Source organism: Nicotiana attenuata, unplaced genomic scaffold (genome assembly GCF_001879085.1).
Source record: "Nicotiana attenuata strain UT unplaced genomic scaffold, NIATTr2, whole genome shotgun sequence".
Taxonomy (NCBI): Eukaryota; Viridiplantae; Streptophyta; class Magnoliopsida; order Solanales; family Solanaceae; genus Nicotiana; species Nicotiana attenuata.
The window spans coordinates 12,033-23,151 of record NW_017675972.1 but is presented as its reverse complement, the minus strand read 5'-3'; the positions used below and the strand labels follow the sequence as shown (position 1 = coordinate 23,151).

Here is an 11,119-nt window from a genome sequence, read left to right as displayed (position 1 = left end):
GCGAATAGCTTTGAAACTCAACAAGTTTCTTTGAGACTTACTACAATACAATGCATTATTAATAGTTAATATCGTTCCTCCAGGTAGTAATAAGGCCGCTCTTCCAGAGCCCTCAATTAACTTTGTACTACCAGATATTGTATTAACATAAGCCTTTTTCATAACCAAATAAGAGAAAAATTTCTTTTCTCTTAATATTGTGTGAGTTGTAGCACTATCCAAAAGGCATAAATCTTCATTACTCATCTTGGATCCAATTGAAGACTGGGGAATTTTATATTCTTCATAAAAAAAATAAAAAGTACATCATGAGAAATACGGAAAAAACTAACATCACCAACGACAACATAAGACAACTTAAGTACTACTTGAAAATAAAAAATAACTTTAGAACGAGACAAAAAAAAACCACTGAAAATAAAAATAACATAATTGCATTCCCCAGTAAAATGATCAAACTTTAGTTTTGATCTCCAAAGAAGTCTTCAACTTCCAAATGAGTAAGATCATCGAGGCCTTGAAAATCATCATCATTCAAAGCAAGATTTGCCTCGGCATTGTCATCATTTTTTTTGAAGGCCTTGCCTCAAAATTATTTTTAAAGGTCAAGTGTGACTCCACTGGGGCATTAGCAGAAGATGCTCCAACATTATTTGCCTTTCTTTTGATGGAGTTTTGATAAAGCCTGACAAAATGCTCAGGTGCACGGCATTCAGTTTTCCAATGACCTTTCATGCCACAGCGGTGGCAGTTACTGCTTTTGCCTCTTGAAGGATTGTTTTTGAGAACCCATATTGTTCTCTCGTTTGCCATGACCACCACGATGACGACTATTATATCGTCTCTTACCATTGCCATGCCCACGTACATTCATATGGCCATGATTATTATTTTGTCTTTTTCCAGACTTATCACGTCTAGTTGCCATATTCGCTTCAGGAAGCGGAGCTGACCCTGTGGGACGGGCTTCATGATTTTTCAGCAAAAGGGTATTATGTTGCTCAGCCACCAGAAGGCATGAGATCAATTCAGAATACTTTTTAAAACCCCTTTCACGGTATTGCTGCTGTAATACCATATTTGAGGCATGAAAAGTCGTAAGAGTCTTTTCCAGCAAATCCTCATCATTCATAACTTCCCCACATAATTTCAATTGGGAAGTTATTCGAAATACAACAGAGTTATACTCACTTACGGTCTTAAAATCTTGCAACCGTAAGTGCATCCACTCATATCGAGCCCTTGGCAATACCGTAGCCTTAAGGTGATCATACCTTTCCTTCAGGCCAGTCCACAATTCAAGTGGATCTTTCACTGTTAAATATTCAACCTTCAAACCTTCATCCAAATGATGACGAAGGAAAATCATGGCCTTCGCTTTGTCCTGGCTTGATGCCTCATTACCCTGAGTAATGGTGTTACCAAGGCCTTTAGCGGCTAAGTGAATCTCAGCATCGAGAACCCATGATAGGTAATTCTTTCCAGAAATATCAAGTGCCACAAACTCAAGCTTTGACAAATTCGACATAGTAAAAACTATCAAAGAAGATAACTAATTAGAAATCATTAGGATAATAGCATAAAGAATCTTAAAAATTGACATAATATCAAATTTGTGATCTATATATACACTAAAGTGATAATTCCATAGAAAAGAATACTATTTTTTTTTCTTCAAATTATTAGTATATCTTTGATGTTAACTAGAACAAAATATCTTCTCTCAATTAATTCTATTAACATAAAAATTAGCAACTTTCACATGACAATCATGCAAATAACTTAAAATAAAGAAACATAGAATTCTTTATTTTTACATATATCTAGAGATGTGAGAAATTATAAAACGGCATATTAAAGACACTAATCATGAAATCAAAATATACAACGAAAAAAAAAACAAAATGAACAAATATACCTGAACAACGAAAAGAGCTCAACTTCGTGCTGATAACGTGTTAAAAAATGTAGCTCAAAGTATCAATATAAAACAAGAAGATAAGTAGAATAAGAGAAGAAGAGATAACTTTCTTATTTCATCAAGTGTTCAAGTGTATTCCATCTCACATTTCATGCCTCTATTTATACTGTTACATATGAAGGTTACAAAATCATTGTCTTAAACATGGCATTAACAATTGAGATCATGGGGGAAGATCATGGGGATGTGTTATGGAGGTGTGAGAGTTACAATCATAATGGTGATGAGTAGTGGAAGGTAATTTACATCATGGGTGAAAGTAGTGAGAGTAGTGGACATCCACATTTACTAAATATTTTATAACAATGTTCATTTTATTCCAAAATGTAAACATAATGAGATTATTAACCAAAATCATTTCTTCAAAATTGTATCCACATCCCCTTAAATTCCAAATGAGATTGTAAATAAAATTTTTAGGTCAAACCGCCTCACATTTTTAATGGGGAAGCAAAATGGATAATACAAACAAAAATTGGACCCCAAAACAAAACGTAGAAAGAAAGACTTCTACTTCCTCAAGTAAACATTTTAGTCCCCACAAAATTACAAAAAATGCTTTCCCACATTTCAGCTTCACTCTCTCATACCTCTTCCACCACCACCGCTTCCTTCCTCCTGCGCCGCCCATTTCTTCGACCCAAATTCCTTTTATGCCCTTACAACCCCTCCAAATCACAGAAACGAAACCGTTTTGTGTTTTCTTCAATGGACTCAGCTGCCACCGTTGATTCAGTTGCTAATGATTTAAAGAAACAAAGCTTAAAAGGAACTGAAAATGTTGATATTAGTAGTAAATTGAATCTGGAAGAGCTTAATTGGGATAATTCTTTCGTTCGTGAATTGCCTGGTGATTCAAGAAGTGATAGTATTCCAAGAGAGGTTTGTTTTAATTTCTCAAATATTTTTATATTTCTATTGAATTTTTATCAATTTGAACCTAAAAGGTCTTTTTTTATTAGGAATATTACTCTTTTATACTCCGTCCGCCCCAATTTATGTGGTGGTGAGCTAAAACAAGCTATAGACATTTGTGTAATATGAGAATTTTTAAGTTCTTTATCAAAAAAAAAAAAATGAGAATGTTTCAAGTTAAATTATTTCTAAATATAGAAAGATGATAGTATTGTTTTCGGGATAGACTAAAAAGGAAAGAATATCATGTAAATTGAATCAAAGGGAGTATATTAGTTATAGTGGAAGAAGATATTAGAATAATGGTTGAAAATTTAGTTTGATAGAGAAGATGTGATAGGAAAGCTCATTTGCATAATTGTGCATTTTCAAAATTGATTTTTTTGTTTGAATGCATGAGAATTAGTTGGAATTTCCTGAATTACTCTCTTCGTCCCAATTTGTGTGTCCGTGCTTGCAGAAAACGGTGGTTAAGTTGTTAAATTTGACTTATATATTGTATTAGTGGTAGTAGAAGAAAATATTAAGGTAATGGTTGAAAGTTAGTTTGGTAAATCATATCAAAAGTTAAAATTTGATAAGTTGAATTCTTGAATGTTGTGAAACCTTTGTCAGAATTGTGTAAAAATCTTGCGTCCAAAATAATAGGGTGTGCCATATAAATTGGAGAGGAGGAAGTGTTATATTAGTGAGAGTGGAAGAAAATAATAATGTAATGGTTGAACTGTTAGTTTGATAGAGAAGGAAGGCTTCACGTTGAAGTTTAAAACATGATATGTATAAATGTATAGTGAATTTGAATTACTTAAGTTGTGGGTGTGTAGAAATGGAATTATGTTGAATATTCTAGATGCCTCAACGTGGAAAGAATGTCATATAAATCGGGATGGAGGGAGTACTATTTAATCATAAGTAGATAACAAGTTAGGTTTATATTAGATACTCGTGCTGGTTTATCATAGAATTCGTAGATAGGAAAAAGTGGAAAGTGGATATTACCTATGTGATAAGCAATGTAGCTTGCATTTAATTTGAAATATTAGTAACTGGAAGATAGAATCCTTTTGCAAGTCTTTTATCTGTGTCAAACATTGCGCTTGTAGGTGTTGCATGCTTGCTACACAAAAGTGTTACCTTCCGTAAAGGTTGATAACCCTCAGCTTGTAGCATGGTCAGAATCAGTGGCGGAGTTACTTGAATTGGATCCCAAAGAGTGAGTTTTCAAAAGCTTGCTGAATGTTATTATGGTCATGCTAATTGTGGGTTGATGAAATTAATATAGACTTATCTTAATCTTTCAGAAGTGAGAGGCCTGATTTTCCCCTTATATTCTCGGGGGCATCACCATTGGTGGGAGCGTAGGTTTCTCGAAGCTTAGCGACTTTGTCTTTGAATTTTTAGTAATAAAACAGCATCAAAAGGCTGGGTTTGATTCTGCAGGATGCCTTATGCCCAAAATTATGGAGGACATCAGTTCGGCATGTGGGCCGGTCAGTTAGGGGATGGTAGGGCAATAACTCTTGGAGAGATTTTGAATTCAAAGTCTCAAAGGTGGGAGTTGCAGCTGAAGGGTGCTGGAAAGACTCCATATAGTCGTTTTGCGGATGGTCTTGCAGTGCTTCGTAGCAGCATTCGGGAATTCCTTTGCAGTGAAGCAATGCATAGTCTTGGAATCCCAACGACACGAGCACTTTGTCTAGTGACAACAGGAAAAGGTGTCATGAGGGATATGTTTTATGAGTATGTTCCTCAGCCACGATATTTCTCTTTTGATTGAGAAGCTGCATAAATCAGCAAGGAATCATCTACCTAGCCTTGACTTGCATGTTTTGTTCTCTTTATCAGCTAATATCATAGAGCATGTCTGTCATTTTTGCTTCAAAAGACAAATCTTCTTTCCTTTTGGAAGAAGGATACTGTGAGGAGTTTTATTGTAAATTGATGAAAAGTACCTGTAGACTTGTCTTGGGGGTAGGTTCGGAGTCTGCATAGGAATTTGTGTCAGAGAATTGTACTCCAGATAATTGTTACTTAGTCCAATCTAGTGCGTTATGGTTTCATCTACTGATTATTGTCTTCCTTCTCATGCAGCGGAAATCCCAAAGATGAGCCTGGTGCAATTGTCTGCAGAGTTGCCCAATCCTTCCTGCGTTTTGGTTCTTATCAGCTACATGCCTCCAGAGGTAAAAAGGATCTTGAGATTGTCCGTGCTTTGGCAGATTACGCCATTAGATATCACTTCCCCCATTTAGAGAACATGGCTAGGAGTGAAAGTATATCATTCAACACTGGCGAGGAAGACAATTCAGCTGTGGATTTAAGTTCAAACAAGTATGCAGGTAAAATTATAGATCATCTTTTAGGGATGGATTTCCGTGCCGATCTCCTTTTTAAGACTGAATATAGTGTAGAGAAGGAGAGTAATGGGAGTTGTTCATCGACGATTAATCATTGTCTCAAACTTCTCCATTGTTGGTGACAGTCTTAATCATATTCGGCTATTATGCTTCAGATTTTGTGAACTTCATTAAATTTCAGTTTGCTTGGTTGTCCAAGTAAATTTGAATCCGAGTGGCACAGGATCTTTATCTATAATCTTAATAAAGCACCAACCCCGTATAATAAATTTCTGTCTCATGACTAACCAAAATTCTCATCAAATTCCTTCTCTTTGTAACTTTAATGATATAGTGCTAAATTGCTCTCTGTGGCACTCTCTCCTATGCATTGGCCCACTATATCCGGTATCTTGTTTTTTTTCTTGATTTATTGGATATTCATCTTCTTTTTTACTGTTTGTTGGGTGTGTTTTCGCCTTTGTTTTGTTTTAACCCAAAAAAAAAAAAAAACTTGGGTGTGTGTGTGTTCTGTGCATACTTTGACAATTTGCTTTCTCGCATGCGTTGATGAATGGGTGCATTATTTCAGCATGGGCAGTGGAAGTTGCTGAGCGGACTGCTTCCATGATTGCCAGGTGGCAGGGTGTTGGTTTCACACATGGAGTGATGAACACTGACAATATGAGCGTGTTAGGACTCACCATTGATTATGGCCCTTTTGGATTTTTAGATGCTTTTGATCCCAATTTCACACCAAATACCACTGATCTTCCTGGCAGAAGATACTGTTTCGCGAATCAGCCAGATGTAGGTTTATGGAATATTGCACAGTTTACCTCTGCTCTATCGACTGCAGACTTGCTAGATGATAAGGAGGCAGATTATGCCATGGAAAGGTTGTACTTAAATTACTACAAGTTGACCATTTTCTCTAGTGCTTTCGCTCTGTTATTTGCTCGATTTTTTCTCTTTTACTGTTGAAGATGTTTATCTACTGACTTTTTTAGATACGGCGACAAATTTATGGATGATTACCAAGTTATCATGACCAGAAAACTTGGTCTGGCAAAGTACAATAAAAAGTTGATTAGTGAACTACTCAAGAATATGGCCATTGATAAAGTTGATTACACAAATTTCTTTCGATTGCTATCAAACATCAAAGCTGATCCTACAATTCCAGAGGACCAGTTATTGATTCCTCTTAAAGCTGTTCTCTTGGATATTGGCGAGGAACGCAAGGAAGCCTGGACAAGCTGGGTAAAGTCTTACATACAAGAGGTATGTGACAATACATTTTTTCTTCAAATAACAATGAGCTAAAGTATTAACGAAGGGCAAATGTGATCAATTTCGTATACTACAAGGGCATATTTGGACCTTTTCCGTATAATGAATTTGTCAAGGTTCTTTCTTGTATGTGAGAGATGATTAAGGTGTCACTTTTTCTACTTCGTGCAGCTCTCTACAACTGGTCTTTCGGACGAGGAGAGAAAGGTTTCGATGAATTCTGTAAATCCAAAGTACATACTTAGAAACTATTTATGCCAGACTGCTATTGATGCAGCAGAACAAGGCGATTTTGGGGAGGTTCGCCAGCTATTGAAAGTAATGCAATGTCCATTTGATGAACAACCGGGTATGGAGAAGTACGCACGGTTGCCTCCAGCATGGGCCTATCGTCCGGGTGTATGCATGCTTTCTTGTTCCTCGTAAGATTTCCACTATGTAATACAAGAGTTTTAACTTGTATATAACAGAAATTGGTTCTTCAATCTTGTAGTAATGTGTAAAAGGTATAGCTTGCGTCTTTTCCACGTTCTTGTTTTTTGGTCATTAATACGCAACAGTGAAGGAGTAGCCCTGAACACACGATACAAGGATATCCAGCTCTTTCTGCTTAAACATAGAAAAAATTTGAGTTTTCTTATACAGGTACTCTTCTTTGTTTAGTCTCTTTCTTTCGTGTAAGTTCAGTTGATCGAAAAACCACCGTCTAAAAGTACCCGTGAGCAGGCCCCGAAGATTTAACAACATTAACTATACATATCAGTAACTTTACGGAAATTTGGATGAGGTAGCTTGACTTGGCACGGAAAGAAAAAAAGAATTTTTTTAAAACTTGTGATCTTAAAAGCTTAAGGACACAAGCTTTTTGGGGCAATGATATTTGTGTCGCGATAAAAGTTTCTCATTAAGAATAAAATAAAAAGTTTAAAGTTGAATTATTTTTAATCATAAAAATATGTTATTCTTTTTTAACGGACTAATAAAGAAAGTGTGTCATCTAAATTGAAGCGAATGAAGTATAAATTATAGATTTTCTGTAAGAAAAATATTTTTGTAATCATTGTTATAGAGAGAATTGTTTAACACCTTTCAGAATGACAATACTTTTCAATCGGATAAACAATCCAAATTCAACCTCTCGGAAAAAAATTCGATCTCCATCGTTTATAAACTCTTCTCTAACAAAATTTATTGGCAAAATGATCGCTCTTAAAATAATAGCGAAAGAAAAATATATTTTTTGTATATATATACATTATGTATGTTATATATAAAAATTATATAAATTTATTCATTTTTTTAGCTACTGAATATAAATTATTTCTGATTTGGACTAAAAGTGAAAAAACACAAAACACGTGTGTTTAATGTACACAGGCTTAATGAACAAAACACAAAGGGATAAACAACACCTGTTAGCTTGGAGTTTTTGGATAATCTTATAAAAAATAAAGTGATATATAACTCACCAAAAAAAAAAGGATCTCGAAAGTGGAGCCGGGTCGGGTCATGATATTTTTGTTTCATTTCGGGTCGGGTACATTTTTAACTTTTACTACTATATTATCCAAAAGTAATGTCCCCTCGCCAGAGCCACTTTCAGCAAAGAGGAGAGTTCTCAATCTTCAACTGTACCTCCATTCAAGTAAGTTTATTTCTCTCTTTTTAATCTACGTATTAATGCATAATGCTTAATATCCAAAAATACATTTGTGTAACTGGTACTCACATATAGCCTTGCTATTAATCTCTGATCTATAATGAAAATTTGGAACGAAAATCAGATAATATGTGAATGAGCACATTGCAGAAGGATATCAGACACCTTAAATCAGAGACCCTTTTCTATATTCTTCTTGATTTCATCTTTGCTTTACACCTCTAATTGTATGAGAAAAGATTGACAGTCAAGTCTTAATGTAATATTTAATAAAAATGTAATATTTCAAGTATGAATCTTGGATTGAGAATCAGATGATTTGGGAATTGATTAAATTACAAATGGAACACAGACACCTTAAATTGGAGACCCTTTTTGATACTCTTCTTGTTGGAGCAAAGCATATCAAAATTTGGTACTCAAGTTGTAATCTCTAGAGTTTGGATGTTCCCAAGACTTCATTTTTCTCTCCTTAGTTGTTGAATTGGGGTGGGTTCAGTTTTTTTTAAACCCGTATTCTTTTTTACTGTATTTTGTAGTATCTTCTCTCTTTACAGCCCGGTGCACTAAGGTCCTGCTATGCACGGGTCCAGGGAAAGGCCGGACCACAAGAATCTACTGTACGCAACCTTAACCTGCATTTCATTTCGGCAAGGGGCTGTTTCCACGGCTCGAACCCGTGACCTTGTAGTATAAGGTCAGATAATATGGGATTGTGTAATTTGCGTCTGTCTCGGATGAGGAGCCCCTATTTAAAACTCTTCTTGTTTCCATCTTTGCTTTACAATCTCAATTGTAGGAGAAAGATTTTTAAATTTTGCAGTCTAGTGTAGTGTAATCTTTGAAGTATGATTGTCCCCAAAACTTGATTTTCCTCCTTATCTGGGTGTAATTGTTGGGTTAGGTCAGTTAATTAAAAAACATGAGTGTCAAGTTCAGGTGTCATAAAAGACAACAAATCAGTTGGCTTTTACTGGGCATTCTTTTCTGAACGAGTTAAAAAGAAAGAGTGACATATAAAATGAAACCGAGGGCGTATGCTGTGATCTATCTGATTAGGAAATCTTTAGTAAAAGAGAAAGTATCCATACCTCCCTTATACCATTTATAGTTGTATTATTTGATGGCTCAAGAAAATCGTTCTATGATTGCTTTCTCGTTTCCCCTTCTCATGATAGGTACAGTCTATCTGGATTTTAAAGTCCCTCATAAAACGAAATACTTTGGAATTTTTGAAGTAAACTTATAAAACCTCTCTCATCGATACAAGACTCTCTTCTTAGTCTCGCTTGAGGCTGTGAGATATCATTTTGACAAAATTCTTTTCTTTCTTAACCACTTCGTAAGCTCCTTTTTATTTTTTATTTGTTTGTAAACTAACCTTGTATTACCGTGGACATAAGTGATTATGTTGTTTCCTATTTTACTATAAAAAAAAAAGGCAGCCCGGTGCACTAAGCTCTCGCTATGCGCGGGGTCCGTGGAAGGGTCGAACCACAAGGGTCTATTGTATGTAATCTTACCCTGCATTTATGCAAGAGTATGTTTCCACGGATCGAACCCGTGACCTCCTGGCCACAAGGCAACAACTTTACCAGTTACGCTGAGGCTCCCCTTCTTCCTATTTTACTTTAGTAATCATATTAAAGTCCATCTTTAAAACTGCACCAGTATACTTTTCTACATAGCGTATGCATCTTTTAGTCATATTTTCATGCTGCAACAAACAGGTGCTTTGCTAATTGTTCCAAAGGTTTTGATGCTATCTGGTTTCGTATGAATGAACGATTGCTCTGTGATTTATGTGAAAAATGAGGCGTAGCCTTGAGGTTTGGAAAATGGGCACTGTGAACTACTTGGAGGCGCTGAAGCTGCAAGAGAAGCTGGCATCTGATTCTGATACCTTATTGTCGCTGCAACATCCGCCAACATATACCGTTGGCAAAAGACAAACAGTTCACAATCTACTCATTCCTGATTCTGAGTTCAAAGCTATAGGGGCAGAACTTCACTATACACAAAGAGGAGGTGATATTACTTATCATGGTCCTCATCAAGCAATCTTGTATCCGATTATCTCGTTGAGAGATATCAGCTTGGGGGCTAGAAAGTATGTAGAAAAACTCGAGCTAATGATGATTGAATTAGCATCAATGTACGGCGTGAAAGCACAGACTGGACAAAGATGCGAAACAGGAGTTTGGGTTGATAATAGAAAGATTGGCGCGATTGGAGTACGAATTTCATCTGGGATTACATCTCATGGATTAGCATTCAATGTGGATCCAGATTTAAGTTACTTTAAGCATATTGTTCCTTGTGGAATTGCAGATAAAGATGTTACGTCGTTGAAAAAAGAGGCAGATATAGAGCTTCCTGCTGAAGAGGTAATTCAGGAGCAGTTAATCTCTTGTTTTGTGAGTATATTTGGGTACACTGATGTACTCTTTAAAAATAAGTTAAATCTGTAATATTTTTGATAAGCAAAATCTGGACACACATTGGCATATAACTTGGCAATAGTTCATGATCTCTTTCTTTCTTCTTCTTCTTTGGTGTCGGCTAACTTGTGCGTTCCCTGATTGTTCTGCTAGGTACTTATTAAGTACCTATTGCCGAACATGAATCCAAGACACATACTAATGTGTGACAGTTGACCTATTTCGTAAGTTCCAATATATAATCTATGGAGTATCTCTTTTTGATGGAATTCTTTGTCACTGATGATCTGATTAAAAGTTGTAAAGTCTGGTGCGTTTGTTTGTCTATAGTCTGTTTTTAACGTGCGTAGAGACCAATTTTATTTTTTATTTTTCTAATTTTTTAGGCAGTCCGGTGCACTAAGCTCCCACTATGCACGATTCGGGGAAGGGGTCAATTGATGGAATTAATTCATTGAAGGGAGCGTTAGCGTAACTGGTAAAGTTGCTGCCA

At 35.8% G+C, this 11,119-nt stretch overlaps 3 protein-coding genes across 5 annotated transcripts; 2 read left to right on the top strand and 1 right to left on the bottom strand.

Moving 5' to 3' along the window:
• Nucleotides 1–751: 751 nt before the first annotated feature.
• On the bottom strand, nucleotides 752–1,528 carry LOC109220636. Its single transcript, XM_019385096.1, has one exon. It carries the CDS (start codon nucleotides 1,526–1,528, stop codon nucleotides 752–754), a length of 777 nt encoding a protein of 258 aa, XP_019240641.1.
• A 964-nt stretch (nucleotides 1,529–2,492) lies between these two features.
• Nucleotides 2,493–7,165, top strand: LOC109220637 (UPF0061 protein azo1574-like). Of its 2 annotated transcripts, XM_019385097.1 has the most exons (8): nucleotides 2,493–2,863; nucleotides 4,000–4,109; nucleotides 4,198–4,254; nucleotides 4,337–4,636; nucleotides 4,988–5,235; nucleotides 5,825–6,131; nucleotides 6,243–6,516; nucleotides 6,697–7,165. In XM_019385097.1, the coding sequence occupies exons 1-8, from the start codon at nucleotides 2,537–2,539 to the stop codon at nucleotides 6,949–6,951; spliced, it is 1,878 nt and encodes a 625-aa protein (XP_019240642.1). In that variant the 5' UTR covers nucleotides 2,493–2,536; the 3' UTR covers nucleotides 6,952–7,165. The 2 variants fall into 2 exon arrangements, with proteins under 2 accessions (XP_019240642.1, XP_019240643.1); XM_019385098.1 differs by lacking the exons at nucleotides 4,198–4,254; nucleotides 4,337–4,636.
• A 904-nt stretch (nucleotides 7,166–8,069) lies between these two features.
• On the top strand, nucleotides 8,070–10,734 carry LOC109220638 (octanoyltransferase-like). 2 transcript variants are annotated; one of them, XM_019385100.1, is made up of 3 exons: nucleotides 8,083–8,170; nucleotides 8,725–8,882; nucleotides 9,916–10,734. In XM_019385100.1, the coding sequence occupies exon 3, from the start codon at nucleotides 9,997–9,999 to the stop codon at nucleotides 10,654–10,656; it is 660 nt and encodes a 219-aa protein (XP_019240645.1). In that variant the 5' UTR covers nucleotides 8,083–8,170; nucleotides 8,725–8,882; nucleotides 9,916–9,996; the 3' UTR covers nucleotides 10,657–10,734. The 2 variants fall into 2 exon arrangements, with proteins under 2 accessions (XP_019240644.1, XP_019240645.1); XM_019385099.1 differs by lacking the exon at nucleotides 8,725–8,882 and having other exon boundaries at nucleotides 8,070–8,170.
• Nucleotides 10,735–11,119: the final 385 nt, after the last annotated feature.

Coding starts and splice junctions, on each gene's coding strand:
- LOC109220636 (XM_019385096.1), bottom strand. CDS start 1,528: ATGTCGAATTTGTCAAAGCTTGAGTTTGTGGCACTTGATATTTCTGGA.
- LOC109220637 (XM_019385097.1), top strand. CDS start 2,537: ATGCTTTCCCACATTTCAGCTTCACTCTCTCATACCTCTTCCACCACC. Junction 2,864..3,999: donor GTGATAGTATTCCAAGAGAG/GTTTGTTTTAAT, acceptor TTGCGCTTGTAG/GTGTTGCATGCTTGCTACAC. Junction 4,255..4,336: donor GCATCACCATTGGTGGGAGC/GTAGGTTTCTCG, acceptor TTGATTCTGCAG/GATGCCTTATGCCCAAAATT.
- LOC109220638 (XM_019385099.1), top strand. CDS start 9,997: ATGAGGCGTAGCCTTGAGGTTTGGAAAATGGGCACTGTGAACTACTTG.